The sequence below is a fragment of the Solenopsis invicta genome, chromosome 5 (assembly GCF_016802725.1).
Source record: "Solenopsis invicta isolate M01_SB chromosome 5, UNIL_Sinv_3.0, whole genome shotgun sequence".
Taxonomy (NCBI): Eukaryota; Metazoa; Arthropoda; class Insecta; order Hymenoptera; family Formicidae; genus Solenopsis; species Solenopsis invicta.
This window is the reverse complement of record NC_052668.1, coordinates 20,308,592-20,326,116: the sequence shown is the minus strand read 5'-3', so window position 1 is coordinate 20,326,116 and position 17,525 is coordinate 20,308,592. Positions and strand designations below refer to the sequence as shown.

At 40.1% G+C, this 17,525-nt stretch overlaps 1 protein-coding gene across 3 annotated transcripts in view; it reads left to right on the top strand.

The window, feature by feature from the left end:
* LOC105195297 (SLIT-ROBO Rho GTPase-activating protein 1) overlaps positions 1 to 17,525 on the top strand; it is a 60,701-nt gene that overhangs the window by 7,351 nt on the left and 35,825 nt on the right. Inside the window, exon 1 of one of the 3 annotated variants that reach the window (XM_039449693.1) lies at positions 10,860 to 12,939. The exons of the other annotated variants lie outside the window; for them this stretch is intronic. Coding sequence (XP_039305627.1) covers positions 12,864 to 12,939 — 76 coding nt within the window. The 5' untranslated portion in view covers positions 10,860 to 12,863. Of the gene's footprint in view, positions 1 to 10,859; positions 12,940 to 17,525 lie in introns of those variants that run through there. 3 annotated transcript variants of the gene reach the window in all.

Genomic DNA, 17,525 nt, shown 5'->3' with positions numbered 1-17,525 from the left:
AATTATCGTTCCACGACGATATTGATTTCGAATATCAACATTAGCACATTAACGTGTAAAATATAATGAAATGTATTTAATATTGCGCATGGAGGGAGATAAGAAAGTAGCACGTGTTAACAATATCTCATGAGAAACGTTTAGGCGTTTCTTCCCTTTTCGTATCGGTCGAACGTGTCCTTCGGACGACGATCTAAAAATAAGCGCTTGAAAGAAACATTTTCTACGGTTCCTCCACTTGTTCACCATAAATACGTTAGACGGTCTCGTATATATTGGGGCTCCATTCTCGCGGCTATCCCATCGACAACGAAATCGTTTAAACGCGCGCTGCGCGTACCAAAATATTTTCTCAAGCAAACAAGCGTCGAAGATTGCTATTATTTTCGAGTTGGCGCACGTGTGTTTGCATCGCGGATTATACAGATCCATATCGCGGCGACCTCGCTCTGCATTTTCACGATTAATCTTGGACGAATCTCGAATCAATCGTTACCGTTCCGTAATGCGTCGCGCGATCTCGCGCAAGTGTGTGACAAATTTCCTTAAAAGTTTGTTTTGTCAATACGCTTCTGCGCGTTGTTTCGAAAACACATTCTCTGATAATCTCTTGTTCGCGATGCGCGGCGCGTCGCTGGAAAAAAGTAAGAAGTCGTCGACGACGACGACGACGACGACCACGCGGCACTTCCTGTCCCTCGGATATTTTTATAAACGGCAGTACAGCAGTCTGAGCAGTCGTTTTCCCGCGAGGCAAAAGAGACAGTCTTTCATTCAAACACGTGCATCCCTTATGGCCAGGCGCGTGCATTCAAGTGCCTCGTACCAATAAAGCGGAAACAGCGCTGTGTAATATCGCAGTTTTTTTTTTGCGACGACAAGATAATTGCTGTCTAATAGCAACGGGAAATAATAATAAACAAAAGGTTTTTTTTTTTTTTTTATCTCTTGGCGCTCCGTTTTCGCGCACGAGATCGAGAGGCATCGAATTATCTCACACTTTTGTTCCGCACGACTGTAACCACGTAAAAATATATCGATCTCGCATCATCACTTTTCTTCGGAGCCTGTTATCGTGCCGATTAAATTCATTTCGACAATAGTGTTTGATGTTCCTAGTATAGAAGAGTATTTTATTATGTATATTTTAACTAATCATATTACATTATTATTGTTATTATTATATTAATATTACTGCATTTGTACGTTCTACTTGGCACAACTATCTTTGTCTACTTTTTTGAAACAACGTAAAATAAATAAAAAGTAATTACTACGGACATGGAAGAAAAGTAGCGCGACGAGAATAGTAAAGGAATTAATGATTACTTCCGATCAGATTATCCCGGTATTAAAATTCACGAGAGTGTACGATTTCCCTTTCCCTCCTTCCCTGGAGCTGACCTCTTGACAGAAGAGAGAGATCCCCGAAAATCATTACTACGAGGTCACCCGCTCGTCCGAATCCCCGTATTTCCGGGATTCGAAAATTTAGGGCGCCTATCGGCCGACTGGCGCCGATTTGGCACACTTTCCCGACCCGTCGCAACGTATTTCGCGAACCCTAAAGCCCGCGAATGCGCCGCGCCCCGTGTATGTGTGTTTCGCGCCTAGCTCGAACCAACCCTTCGGCCATAAATTCCGATCTCTCTCGCCCTCCGGGGAGCGGATCTTTGCCTGAATCCTAACCTGCGCAACCCTCGTTATTGCAATTTTTATCCCACGGCACGATCCTCGTACTCTCGATGTTTCTCGAATAAACGAAAGTTTCGGCGTTCTACGAATTTTTCTTTATCTCTTCGCGTTTGAATTTCTCTCTCTCTCTCTCTCTCTCTCTCTCTCTCGCGATCTTTCTCTTTTTTCCGGCAATCTCAATTATTCTACTCGCGTGGATTCCAACTCACGCATGTGATAATCTCGATCCCGCACGACGTTGTTCTCTGACCAGTCTGAGAAATGTTTATATTCCCCGTATTCTTGGCGCCACTTTACTTGGAATTTTTCTGGCATTCTGTTGCCCACGCTACTGGAATCCCAAATCGGGCAGAAATTTTCATAACAATTTTAGTAGCGCTCATCTTAACATTCTTCCGGTGCGCGGCGCGCGGCGCGTGGCGTCCTTTCGGCGTCCTCGAACCTCGAACCTCGAACCTCGAACAGAACACGGTAGCGTCTTTGTTCCACGCGGACGTGTACGCTGTGTACGCGCCACGCAGCTTCATGACGCAGGTATAGCACGTTCCGCCAGCTTTCTTCTCTTTCTCTTCTCTTTCGTCGGTCGGTCGACCAAGTGCTGCTGCTGCTGCTGCTGCCGCCGGGTGCCACGCCCTGGACGTGAAAAAGGCATAAAATCTCATTACGATGGCCTAGTCAGACCAGAGGATTATCCTTAAACATAAGAAATAAGCTCGCTCACGAGTCTTGTGCATGGACGCAAAGCTCGTCGCTCTCGTGACAACATATTTAAATGTACTATTAAATTGTGATGATGTGAGCAGATTAGTAAAGTCGATTAGTAAATTACATAAAAATATTATAATATCGCGTGTACCTGACAATCATACCATCGCCGCGTCGATGAGTTGATAATGCGCACATTATGAACGAGGGACGACCGCTGCTCGACTGCTCATTTTCCATTTGATTACGGCGCATTTTACGCCTTATCAAATCGACCGTCTCGCAAGTCGGTCTTGTCAGCTTCTTTCTCGACTCTACCGACACGATGGTGGTATAATCGACTAACACAATACATTCTTTGTGTAAACAAGTCCCGTTTGCTATGGTTGCACGAAATACGTTTCGACAACCGGCAGGGTCAATTGTGAATAGAAATGCCTTCATCGGGGTACCGTAGACGCGTTGCCAGATGTTTCGCTAGAAATCGCAGATTAAGAATATACCCGTAGTAGCATAAATAATCATAATATATTCTCGATTCAAGATTAATCGTATCTTTCTTACGTTAACGCGTACTAGGACAAAATTCACCTCTACATTATAATTAACAATTTTTTTACACTTTATTTTTATATCAGGATCTAATGCAATTTTACACGTTGCGTTAAACACTGACTTAAAAAAGGGTGTTGGAATAAGTGAATTAAAACTATTTTGAACTATTTTATAAAAAATGTTAATAATAATAGAAATGACTTGAATTAACACTTGGATGAAAAGTCACTCATGGTAACCAGGATTAAAATGAAATTTATCCTTACCAACGAAAATTGAGAAAACAGCGCTGTAGACGACTACATCAGATTTTATAGACTGAGATTCATTCTAAAGTGCTCGCTCTCGCGTGCGCAGACACACACACACGCACACGCACACGCACACGCACACGCCTTTCATCAGCGACTGGCACGTACGCACATCAAGTTTGGTATAGATGGTACTAGAAAAGAAAGGGAGATAAATGAGGAAAGAGGAACGAGAAAGGGAAATCCGACATTTGAATGCACAAGAAAATGATCTCGACTCTTTCTCGCACCCGGCGATTATGCGCGCCAGCTGTTGCAGCTGTCGCCGAGAGTTGTCGCGTGCTGCGTCTCGATAAAATGCTCCAATTTCACCTGCGCATTCCTATACGCATACACACGGGGATGCGTATTGCGTATCGCATAATAAAACTCAAGGTCTATCGTGATTTCGTTTGTCACTTTCCGCTCGCGTTGCGTTCAGCTGCTCGAGCAGATAACGACTCATTGAATAGTTTTACATGTGAGAAATAACGATAAAATGAAACAGCAGGTGCCGGCGGAGTTGAGATAAATGAAAGAAAAAACGCGATGAATTAATTAATGGAAATCGAATATCGAGATTCTGTTTTTCTCATGTAAGAGAGTTATTACTGAAAATAAAAATCTCAATAACACGCGCGGTGTCAAGGTTTCATTACTGCACCAATATCAGAAAGGCGTGTAAAAAGTTGATTTTTTTTCTTGTGAAAATTTTACATACAGCTGTTAATTTTATTTACAATAACTCTCTTGCAACGCACGGCAGTGAAGCGCTCATTTTCGAATCAGTGTCTTCTTAATTATCAATTAAAAAAAAAAAAGATTTTCAAGGCCTTGCTTACGAGATTAATAGTTTGAACCGGTCACCTTGTACCCACGAAAGCAGCGGATACTGTCGGATACTTCGCACGCGAGTAACCCGGTGTGACTCGTTATGAAAATCAAATTAACGGCGACAGTTTACGATGCAATGAATCCTTCGTCGAATCGTGATGTTGATTTGCGTGTCACTGTGAAATGCGTTCAATATTGTTGAGAAATCCTGAGCTGCGTAGAAAACAAAGATGAGAGAAAAATACTACCTAGAGAAGAAGGGATAATAAATTTTTTTTCTGATGATTGTGCCAAACTTGGATGAGCGATTTTTCCATTTTAAACAATTTTGCAAATCGTTATTAAGTATATTTTATTGAAAAATTCGAATATTTTTTTAATGATTTACTAATAAATTAGAGATGAGCTTTACATAGTATGCGTTGGTAAATATTTTTTGCTATTTAAGCTATATAAATATAGTTTTTATAATTCAATTTTAAATTTTTTATAAAAACAAATTGAAATTATTTATTTGCATTGGTGGAATTTTATTCGCAGAAACTGTAGCAATTTCCGTTTATACTATTTTCTTTCCTAATTATCGAATTAATCGCTTTTATCCGTCCAGAAATTTATTATATTATCTGTGTATTGATAATTATATTAATATCTTTTCGGTTAGCTATGAGACATTTTATTCAACATAAATGTACATACATGAGCATTTGAAACGCTCAAACACTAAGAAGATAGGAATACAAAAGCATGTATGTACTTCTGTGCTCCGAATGCTTCTCGATCGCTGCCACTTGAAATGCGAGTGAACAATAGAAACGCGGAAGCGAAAAGATGGGGGCGAGAGAATTGCTTTCTCGAAGCTTTGTCGAAAATGAAAGTTTCTCGTCTATTCTGTTTTTCTGTCAGTGTGAAAATTATTAATATTCTCGTGCTTAACTTGTTAAAAAAAAGGGGGGGGGGTTCGCGAAGAGAACTTTTATTTGAAAAGAATATTGAAAAGCAGATAGTTTGTAGGAACTTTCTTGAAGCGGTAGAAATTCTCTTAAAAATTCAAGTTTGGCGTTCATCTTATCTATTTTTACTTGTGTGTGACTGCAAATAGCTTTTTAATTTTCATAAATCTAAATAAAAAATATAAGAGAATATTAAAAAAAAATCTAATATGATTACTCATTATTCATATAACACAGAACTTTTCAATGAGCCCAGTCTACCGTTTGCTATATCTCGATGTCACAATAAAAAACATGGCATATTTTTTGCGACACGACACGACGGAGTGATGGAATTCGCGGCGTATTCGCAGAGACAAGAGAATTGCCGAGTCCCTCTCACGTTTAGACGAAGAGAATAGCACGCTCGAAACGCGCAGTGCACTTTCTTTCCGCGAAACGATATTTGTTTTCTCGATTGTAGCACGGAAGACGCTGAGTCGAGTATGCCGCAAAACATAAACGACACCCAGCGTGTTTGTCCGGGTAGCGTACTTGGCATTTGATTTCTACGCGGTCGTATGTATGTACATACATACATCACCGCGGTTATTATGCATCGTATGCAGAATTAGGATGCATTCGTGTATGCAAAGAGCTAGACATATATCAACTGCCAATATTTTTTCTTTCTAGACTTTTCAAGCTAAACATTTATCTCAAGAATACGTCACAACAGTGGTACATGATATTCAAACTATAACGATCCTACGTTTTACATTTTTTATTTTGACAAATTCGTGAAAAACAATTAATTGTAGTATAGAAATGACACGTACAATGTTTACATCTTTTATAAATACATATGTACACCCTATTCGTTATTTTCACCAGGAGACAATTTCTAATAAGAAGAAACGTCCTTCTTTCTCTCTCTTCGGTAACATAATTAATATTTCCCTGCTTGCTCGGTAAGCATTATAGCCCGAGTTAAACTCTCAAGTGTGTCGTGCTTGACTGCGTTAATAGAAAATAACGGGATGCACCCTGGGGCGAGCAAGTTTGGTCGTTTGTTTTAATCCGATCCGAGGGGCGAGGGGCGCAATAAAAAAAGTCGGTCTTGCGTTTGAGAAGGGGAGTTGCGTCGCAGCACGTTGTGAAACGTTAAGCTCGCATCTGTGTATCATCGTCATATTAAACGGCTCGTACCTACCATCTTATTGGGTCGTAAATTCCGATCTAGACGCACGCATCAAGCTATAATATAATCGGTGGGACCGCTTGTTAATTGAGATAAATCGCCATCATCGAAACGAGATCCAAGTGTGGCCCGGAGTCGAGACGATACACCGAGCGCTACAAAGCGGGTTGCCCCAACTAACTGCTTGTACTTGAGAAAATATTATAGAGGATATGAGGATTACAAGGATTACAAGGATTATTCCAAGTGCAGAGAACTTCAAGTTATAGTACCGAAATACCGAATTTTTAAAATCGACTAAATTGTCGAAAAAAATTTATACAATTATCACGATTTATCTTTAAATTTACGTAATTACTTGAACGTAAATCTAATTTTGAAATACAATAAATTTTCAATGAGACACGTGTCGCGATATTTCAGGGTAAAAGTCGAAAACTGAAAGAAACGTGTTGTACAGTCGTCAGACACAATCGTAAAATTGGATCATGAGAGATCGCAATCCGTAATCGGAGAATGTACAGACTTGATGACATCTGGTTCCGAACAAACGAACGGCTTTTTAGACTTTCAAGTTCACCCACAGGCTTTTCCTAACCCGCGCGTCGCAGCGCGGTCGGCTATTGCTTGAAATCTATAATGAGAGGAGATTAGCCGTTCCCATTGCAACGATATCGCATCGACAACTTGTCCAAACTAAAGCAATTACATCGTCAGAAAAGCTGTTCGCCGTTCGCCGCGTAATCTAAGCACTTTGGCTAAGTGAATTTCACGAAAGGTCATCGATTTAACGCCCCTGCTTTTTCGTCCTTCATATTGGCTCCATAGATACCAATAAACTTTTATTGCCATTTCGTCCTGTTTTTAAAATTCTTCCTTAAATTTATTGAGCAATTTATGGAATTGTTCATTATTATAGTATAATATTCACATGTGATTTTTAAATATTTATTTAGAAATTTACTTATTTAGAAATATATATATTATGCATTTTTGCGAAATGCAAAAGTACAGAATAAAATTGAAATAATTGCAATGAACCTTGATAAAATTGTGAATAGTAGATATTTTGAGAAGCATATTTTGAGAAGTCGGGAGAACTCGAGTGATCGTGTGGGCGAAGCCTTGCTATCCGATATTCCCGGGAAAAGAGCGCAAGAGATGACGTGGTTGGTCAGTGTCAGTAGTAGGACGTAGGACTGACTGGAATAGTGAACAACACTCCGAGTTGCATGCCGCTTCCGTTTCTGAGCGTACACGTCGTGGGCGTGCACAGCCAGAAAACTAAAATCAGTCCGGATATCTGCACCGGAAATAGCCGGTTGGCGCCACACGATCTCTCACGTGGGTAGGCCCGCGACCCGCGACACGGCTAACAAAGGCCGCGCGCGCGCGCGACAAGTTTACAGCTGCGAGAACGACGCCTATTGAATCTCGAACATTTGCGTCTCTAATGGAGATTTAATCATGCGAAATATCACCTCGAAATAACATCTCGCGCAACTGCCACCGCGAAACATCGTCGCAATTTTAGATCATTGTTCCGTCCTATCTTGAGCGGTCCCATTCAAAGTTACCAAGGTTGGAGCAATATTGCATTGAGAGATACATTGGCCTGTAATTTGGGTAGGATGGAAAATTAAAAAAACTTGTTGAATGTGAAGGATAAATCCAAATATTTATTTCTCAAATATTTATCACTAAACTATGTTATTTTAACACTGTGGCATGTTAAATCATTTTATCAATTTACTACAAAATATTCAAATAATACAATTATTATTAATTATATTAAATTAATACGTATCAAAAATTCAACCCAACTAAGAATCAATTTTAACAATATCAAATATTTTCTATCGTGTACACAACTGCAATAAAAGTGTAATTTGTTAACTTACAAAGAAAGACCCTCGGAGTTGGCTTGGACCTTTTCCATCGACGCAATTAAGGGTCCAAAGTCGAAAGAGTTTGTCGGTGGATATCGGAGGAACATGAAGAGTGCCCGATATTAAAGCACGTCCGGTAAGACGATCCCGAGTGTCGTTGAAGTGGTCGATGAAAAGCCTCGACACTTGTTGACCAAGCCGAAGGGTTAGTCAGGTCCTATATTGTATGACGCGACTTGTGCGACGCCGCGCCGACGCGCAAAGCACGAGCGATTATGCGAATGATCTATAGATTCATAAATGAACAAATCATATAATAATACTATTATATGAGCTTTTGAAAGATAATATATTTTCATACACTAGTAATACACCAAATTTTTCAGTCTGTATAATTAAAATAATTTTAATATAAAGTTACATAGTGACTACAATAGCATGCGATTGGAATGCGATTGATTCATACTAATTAGTTATTTATTACATATGTATCTAATTTAATGTTAATAATGATTTTTGAATAATAATATCTAATTCAATACAAATCTGAATTATAATTAAAGCGTAGATTGAAACGTGGAAAAGTAGAATCCAAAGATCTTTTGTGTAATTTAAACAAAGAGAAAAAAAATCACTAGTAATATAGTCGCGATGACGCGAGTTTCTAATTTTTACGAGAGGTTTCGCACGCGGTCTTCATTCATTCGGGTCTCGTTACGGTGGATGCGCCGCACCCCGCGTTACAGCAAATCGCGTTACGCGTGCGATGCACGCAAAAACTGGCGGCGGTGGCGGCGCGGCGGTGGCGGCAGTCGATGCAACGCGGACACGCGCACTTGGCTCTTTCACAGACCAGAGAGTCACAGTCACGGTCACGCTTCGAGGGTTGGTCACTCGATATAGGGCGGGCCCGGTAGGAGCGCAACGTTCGGCGAGTCTGAATGAGAGAGGGAGAGAAACGCAAAGTCGTGGAGTTGCACCCATTGATCCCTGTATCTATTTGCTTCTCCATCGTTGTCTCCTTTATTATCTTCTTCGCAATCTCATTTCTTTTTTTAATTTTAGCACTAAGCATTTGTACAAATGTTTGCGTACTTTATTATTATTATTATTATTATTATTGTCTTTATTTAATATATAAATACTATAGTATTTACTATAATATAGTAATTATATTGCTATTAATATAATTAAATAAATAATTAATATAATTACATTTTAATTTTTATGTGCCGTGAAAAAAAAATTTGTTTTAGGAAATCAGTCACACTGATTTATCACAATCAATGTCATAATTCTCGCCTCGCGTCGTGTTATTTTTCTTTGCTAAATTTTATTTGCTCAGTTAAAACTAGATTACCTTTTAAATTATTATCACATTTTTTCTTAATATAGATTTTTCTTTATATGTTCTTATTGTTATTATCTGTATTGTACCTCGATTAAATTATTTCCTTTCACTCGATCGCTATTTATTCCTAGGGCGTACTTTCCGAAGCATATAATAAACTTCTATTTCATTCTGTTCTTTCTCTCTCTCTCTTTCACGCGCCGTATTGTTCCTTTTCTACTGCTTCTCCGCAGTACGACGGACAATTGGGGAGTCTATCCTATCGTACACCTGGACTCGACGCTGAGTTTCTCCGCGTCTCCGTTTCCTATATTCGACATTTTTTCTATCCAAAAAAACCAGCGGGGTCCCTCGCGCCTCCAAGTGGAACATAGAAAGTGCCGGTCAGTCAATCGACGCTAAAAAGCGCGAATCGCAAACGATTTCTCCACGACCGACCGGCATCTCGTCAGCGCGCTGATAGTATAGCTTGAAGGAGCAATTAGCACCGCCGAAAGGATCAGCCGAGAAACTTTTGCTAGAAAGATTGAGAGAGAGAGAGAGAGAGAGAAACGATATAAAAACTTGGGCGTCTAGGCTTAATCGAGTATTATAGGTCGCGTATTATGCGAAAGTTGCTAATGTCGCAGATTATTTAAAATTTATCAAGAGACTCGATGCGATCGCGAGAATTTATCGACGAGCCGAACGAATATAATAATAATAATAATAATAATAATCCATTCAGTGAAAATATTTGGCAACATAGACTTTGTCGCCACTGGTATTCAGTGTAATTGAGGTAACATAACAAATGCGATATATCTTATCTGTTTTATCACACGACTTGGCAAATATTTATCGTGACGGGAGAGGAGGGACTCGAAAGTGGGGGCTCGTACTATTTAGCTCTTGTGCGTGTGCCATTTTGCGTTGCAGCCATCAGTGAGACGGAAAGTTGTCGAGCTTCTCAACGTATACGTGAGGTCCAATGGACCTCGTTCATCATCGATGGACGAAGGATGAAAAATCGCACGGTTTTTAACGCACGGAGGTAAAAGTTAAGTGCAGGGAGGACAAACAATCGCGAATGTTGAACGAGGTGTCTAGGATATTTCTCTGGTAGCATCCGCGTGCGGCGTTCGCACTGTTCGCAGTTCGCAGTTCGCAGTGCAGCCTCTCGAGGAAGAAGAGGTGAGGGAGAAAGGAAGGGAAGGATCCTCCGCTGCATCCTCCGGCACGCGGAGGGCGGAGGAACCGGTGCGCCGCGGCGCACCGGCGATACGAACGGGGTTTGGGGATTAAGGGGGGAGAACGGGCGAGCGAGCGATGTACGCGCGGGAGGGTGAAGGAGAGTCGACGACTAGAGGAGAGGAGAGGAGAGGAGTGGAGCGGGGCGAGAAAGAGAGAACGCCGAGCGGTCGAGCGAACGTGCGAGCGAGCTAGCTAACGGGGACCAGAAAGGAGGGCGGAAGAAGGGGGAGTGAACCGTACTCGCGCGCGCGAGAGACCGAGAGGGAAAATCCGGTTGCCTGGCGACGAGCCATCTAGTTCGATCCCAGCCAGCCACCCGACCAGCCACCCTCTCCTCCGGTCTTTCCTCGTCATCGTCGTCGTCGTCGTCGTCGTCGTCGTCGTCGTCGTCGTCGTCGTCGTCGTCGTCGTCACAGGAGCGACGACACCGCTGCGTCGTATCGAGGAGACCCAGTACTCCGCTCTGCTCCGCTCTGTTCCGTTCCATTCCGCTTCACTCCACTTGATTCCGTTCTGTGTTCTGTCGCGCTCCGGCTCTGGTTGGGCTTTTCTTCCCGAGAGCCGATCATCTCTCGGCAATGAGAAAGAGAGAAAGAGAGAGAAGACAAGAGAGCAACCTCGCTCTCTCTATCTCTCTTTGAGATCGTTTTCTCGCCGTTGGTCGCGTGGGACGCGACCAACTTCGCGTCCGACATCCGAGGATACCCATTGTCAGTGTCTCCGTTTCCAATCCGCGGAAGAGTCGGGAAAAGAGTCACCCTTCTCACTGCCCGTACTGCGAGGCATCATCGCGTGCGTGTGCGTCGTGTGTCGCGGGGTGATTCGATATTCTGGTGGCGATGATACCTCTGCTTGTCGTCGATGTGTGAATTTCCGGCGACGCGCGGGGACATTTCCGAGAGCTTATCCGACTGATCTCTTCCGCGGCGCGAGTATGCGTGATTGTGACGTGTGACAGCGTGGGAAATTGCGAGTATTACGCCCACGCTCTTTCTCTTTTCCCTCCGGCGAGAGAGAAAGAAAGAGAGATCGTGGCAAGTGCGTTTCCCAAGGACGTCGTTCCCGGTGCATCTCGCGCGGCGCACGGCGCGCGGCGCGCGGCGCGCTGCAGGCTTGCGCGCACAGGTGGTGTCCTTCGCCTGTCGTAACAAAGCGAGAGGAACTGCGCCCGGCGCCCTTTCGTTTTCGCCTCCATGAAATTATAACAGCGATCTTCTCGCGAGGAGAAGAATAGACATAGGAACCGCGGTACGAATGAGAGAAGGCGGCGAAAAATAATTAGTTTTAACACACACAACGTATTACACAAGTGTCGATGTCGTGTAAAATTAAGACAAATAAGATGTATCAAGATTAAATAAAAGTCATACACACACACACACAAAATAAGAAAGGGAGAGATAAAATGTCATTGATCCGAAATAGAAAAAATTAAGAAAGCGCGACGAAAGAAGGAGAGAGCAGATTAAGAGACAATTTCTCCTCGACGCGAATCCGATATTAATCTTCAAGTGTGCGAGGGTAATCAGAAGCAGAAACGAGGAAGATGAGCGTAGACCGTTGTCACAGTTGGCGAGATCTCGCAGGCAGGAGCATCCTGGAAGCGACAACGGCGGCGGCGGCGGCGGCGACGGTAGCCTTCGATGAAACGCCGTCGTACGGTTCAACGACTTACGAGTTGCGCCCATAGAGAGCTACGTTTGCACGTAAGGTTCGCGCGCTTAACTGACTGCCTCTTTCCGGAACGTGGCGTAATACGCGCGACCTGGATCGTCGCCAACTATCGGAGATCGGTTTGACTGAACAACGACGACAAGACTCTCTCGCTCTCTAGTTTCTTCAACATGTAATTCCAACAACGAATCGAAAGTACGAGAGTACAGTTCCTCGCACGACGAATCATCGAATTTACCTTGGAACGATACGAAAATTTCCGCGGCGGAATTCGTGATATAGAGCGACAACCGCACACCTACGTTACTCGTGATTAAAATGCGAGACTCGTCTTTGATGCGCCGCGCAATTGTGGCCGTGATTCACACGACAGAGATATCGCAGATCCGTACTCTAGATTAAGTGATAAGAAGAAACTGTTTCGTTTCGGAAGAGGCGACGCACTCTCTGGAAAATCCTCGGATCTTTTTCTCACGGACAGAAATCTACACGATTCACGGCATCATGTTCCAGTGCATCATACAGCAGAGGAACGGCTGGATTCATCCTTACACTCCCGACACCAAGGACGTTTTCCCAGGTACCGTCAGATGAAAATGTTGATGTAAAGTAAATCCGATAGATCCGTTGGAAACTCCACTCTAAAGGTGATTGTACGGGAGAGATAAAAAAATACGATCTTTAAAAGAGAAGATATACAGACGTTATAACGAATCGGTGATTAATCAAAATATTTGAATTTTTTCTAGCATAATATTTCATCCTTCAACATATTAACACAAAATAATTAGTATATGGTCATAAATCAAATATTATACGAAATGATTCGTATTTATTTTTTACATACATTATTAGGTGAATATCTTTCAAAATGCTTCTTGAAATTTCTTAACCATATAGATTTCTCTTTCACATCTGAAATCACAGAAAACAAATTGTATTTTATAAGAAGAAATTTCTACTAGAAAGTAAATTTTTAATTGTCAATCCTTTTATAAAAAATTATTAGAAAGAGACAATAGATCGCTGACCATTCTCTCATGCGTATAAATTTAAGTTTTTGTTTACTAATATTTTTAATTGAAGGCTATTTATGAAGCGATGGCTTCTATACACCCTGTGTGTGATGTCAATTGCAATACAGGGAGGTTCTACACTTAATACCCATATTGCAGAGTGGCGGTGCGGGCGTTCGTTAGGTTGTATAGAATTTCTGACAGCGAGAGGAGTACGCGAGGGAGCGTATAACGCATGGAAAAATGCTGCAAGTTAAAGAAGATAACTCTCGCCGCCGATAACATAGCGGAGTCGTAGTAGTAGCGAACGAAACGAGTAGAGAAAAAAGAAAGGGAAAATACGATTGAGAGTAGGGAACGCCAATGTGTAGTAGAGCGCCACGATAAAGGTGTTTCGTGATATCCGATCGTCTGAAGCTAATTTCACCGATAATTGCCGGTTGGCGAACGCTAGCGGACGCATTTTTGCTGTTGGCGAGAAGCACAAAAGTTGAAAGGGAACGGAGAGGGAACGTAATGACTACACTCGATGCAAACTAAACTACAGACGGACCACTAGGAGCGATACGTCGATAAGGCTCTTTGAAGCTTTCATTTCGCGTTCAATTAACGTTATCCATTGCTTTCAGCTCCGATAATATTTAGTATATTTAAATTCGATTAAATATAATTGTGCACGCTAAGAAGCGATGTCAAAACGCGCTGCTTTCTCAAGGTGGAAAGTTGCAAAGCACATGAAGAATAAAATTTTTTATTATTAAATTTTACACGTGCAAAAGCAAGATTCTTAATATTATATGATTTAAATTAGAATTCATCGATGTCATTTAATTTTTACAATAAATTTGGAATTTTCCTTAAAAGACAGACTATTAATATGTACATTGTTTTTTTGCTTCAAAATTTTAATTTTTAAATACTTGATAATTCCTATCAGATAACATATGCATGTTAAGGAATTAGATAAAAGTTATATCTACAAAAATTGCTAATGCCTTTTTTTACACTTGAAAAATGTTAACACGTACTTAAAAAGAAGTAAAGCTGCTTGCTCATATTTGCCTCGTGTCTAGTCGCTGCATTATTTACTATTCTTTTTACTATTTACGCGCCACAGCGTTCTTTAACCGCGTACATACGCATCGACACAAAAGAGACGCGGAACATTTCGGTCGATAAACGTGCGTGCACGACGAAACTCGACGCCAGAGCAGGAAGCCGTTAAATTGACACGTCGACGAGGAGAAGGAGGTACGTACGTGCGTGCGTGCGTGCGTGCGTGCGTGCGTGCGTACGTACGTGTATTTCCTCGCGTTTCCTCCACAGATATGTATGCGTGTGCAACGATGCGTATACATACTCTTGTATATAAAGGGCTGCACTGGCGCTTCTCTGAAGAAATACAAAGATTAACACAGTACTACTTTATTAATCGCAAAAGCAAAACAATACATATATATATATATATATACACATAATTATAAACAAGACTTTTCTAAGCGAATTTAGAAAATGTTTTATTTGCAAAAATATATTTAAAATATATTAAATCAATGAGAGTTAAATTAGATAATCTAATGCTTAATTTTTTCTTCGCACTTTGTTTTTATTTTGGAATTGTTTTTAGAATTTTTGCCAGTACATATAGGTTTTCTCGATCTCAAAGAGATTAATGTCATCTTAATTTTTTTTTAATTGTATATCGAGTTAGACGCAATATTTTACGATAAAGCATTGTCACGTTCTCCAAATATTTGAATCAGATAAATTAATTGAGATGAAATTATATTTGATCTACGAGGCACTCGAAGAAGAAAATAATTTGGACCGCAAAGAGTTTTTTAAGAGAAAGTTGATGCAATTTGCTGCGAAAAAAAAATGTAGTAGCGCCCCTGTGCGTGCACTACCATATCCAACAATGTACGACGCTGTTTGCTATCGGATAAATCGTCGGCGTGTCGCCCCGTATGTACCTGTCTACACGACATATAAATAGACCGACGCGAACACGATATGACGCAACGTGAAAATTCGCTCAGCTAACTTTACTATCGAGCTTCTTCTCATTAGAAGATATCGTACATTTATCCCGTTTCGGCATGCGATACTCTATGTGACGCAAATAAAATCAACATAATAACCTCGAAAATAACGCAAACGTGATAAATATACATGTATATGCGCCTGGAAAAAAAAAATATATATATATATATATTCGCGATGTCTATAATCATTTTCAGGCGTCGCTTTCACAACTTTTATACGAAAGTTTCGTTTCGTGAAAGATATCGAGTCAAACAACGAATTTACATTAATGTAATATTAATTAAAGTATTTTAATTACATTATAGAATTTTAATTAATTAATTAGAGAGTGAAATGCAAGTCATAAATTTAAGAAAAAAAATTTGTGGGCAACTTTTGTTTTTTACTTATTAAGCGTAATGTGTCTGGGATAAGGATATGTTGTTTCAGTGTATAAGCGTCAAGTTAAATAAACGAGAATACCACATGCAGTTTTAAGGCGCAACGTTGCGAACAAACCGCATTGGCATATCGGCCAAATATAAATGTACGATAAATCGTTTCAGTTTGTCGCGCGAGTTTGAAAGCAAGACAGATTATCAAAGCCACCAAGTAAGAAGCTTTTATAAGTGATACTTGTGTAGTGAAACATAGTAGAGTTGGAGAACTTGTCCCCCTGCGATATCTCTTTTATTACGCGTAATAAATACGAATAGTAAGAGTCTTTCGTGCAGTGTACGTATATTAAAATAATCTCTGCTCTAAATGATTAAGTAATAATGCATAAAGTAACATCGATAGTCGTGCACTGGTAACGTGCACGATGCGCGACGTAATATTTTAATGAAAAGAAAATAAACAATTTTTCTCTTACTGAGACTACTTAATTTATTGAGCAATTGAGGCGAGGCGCTATAACGACGATTAGATATTAATTATTCCAAATCGAGAAAGAGGTGGAATTTTTATTAAACAATGATAAATAACGCGACGTCTTTCAAAATTAAAAATATCGATTGCTGCAGTTTCTTAGAAAGAAGAAAAGAGCATATTGATCAAAGGATCGATATACGATGCGAACATCTATTTGAGTAAGATTAATAATTAAACGATTAAAAATTTAGAAAAGAATTATAGATTTTAAAAAAAAGTTTAGCAGGCATCGAATAATTATCGTGGTACACCATAAAACTTCTTCCGCGAACATCGAACTTGTTCAATGAATTTAAAATAATGTTTTTTTTTTTTAATATAAACGTTAGATTTTGTCCTAATATTTTTGAAAATTGCAATACTTACAATATATGGTTCATTTGGATTGTTTTAATATTATAATTTTTCTAATGAAATTTTTTTCTAATACTATCTTAGTTTCTTGTTTAAAATTGAATTTTTAATAACAAAAAATACAATGAAGCGCTAATTTTTATATCAAAATAAATTTTCGCGTAAACGATTATCTGTTATACAATTTATTTGAGATTATTATATGTATACATGTATACAAATTATATTCAATATATTTATATTCAATATTTTTTTTAATTAAGGAAAAAATAAATAAAATATGGTACGGATTCTTAAACAGTAACGAAACTTACTATATTGAGCTTTATTTTAGCGTTGCTAAGACAAAAAGCATTTCAAAAAATTTTAGAGCGTCTCCAGAGTCTCATTTCTCTACCTTGGATTCTTAAAAGAAGTAATATCTTTGGGACACCCCGTATGTGTATCTAACAATTCTCGGTGTCGATTTCCGATTGTCCCAAGCGCGAATGTCGATAACAAAAGCAGTTTGCGGCGCGAAATCGACAATCTCGCTCTGCAACAAAAGTTCAGCGAGATCTGATTCGCGCGATCTACGGTAACCCGTCGTTTCCAGCAGAGAGTTAAATAATCGTCGTTCTCTCGCCCAATATCGCCGAATAAAAGCAATTACTTGGCTGGCGATTCTTTTTTTTCGCACACGAGCACTTGTGCAAATAATTCATTTCGCTCGTAGTTTTAATTGCTTTTTTTTATTTTTTGTGCCTATTTTCGTTACAATGTTCTTGATCCGCCCGGCATTGATTCATTTCTTAATAGATTTTTTTCTGTCATTGATGAGTGTTCGAATAATATACAA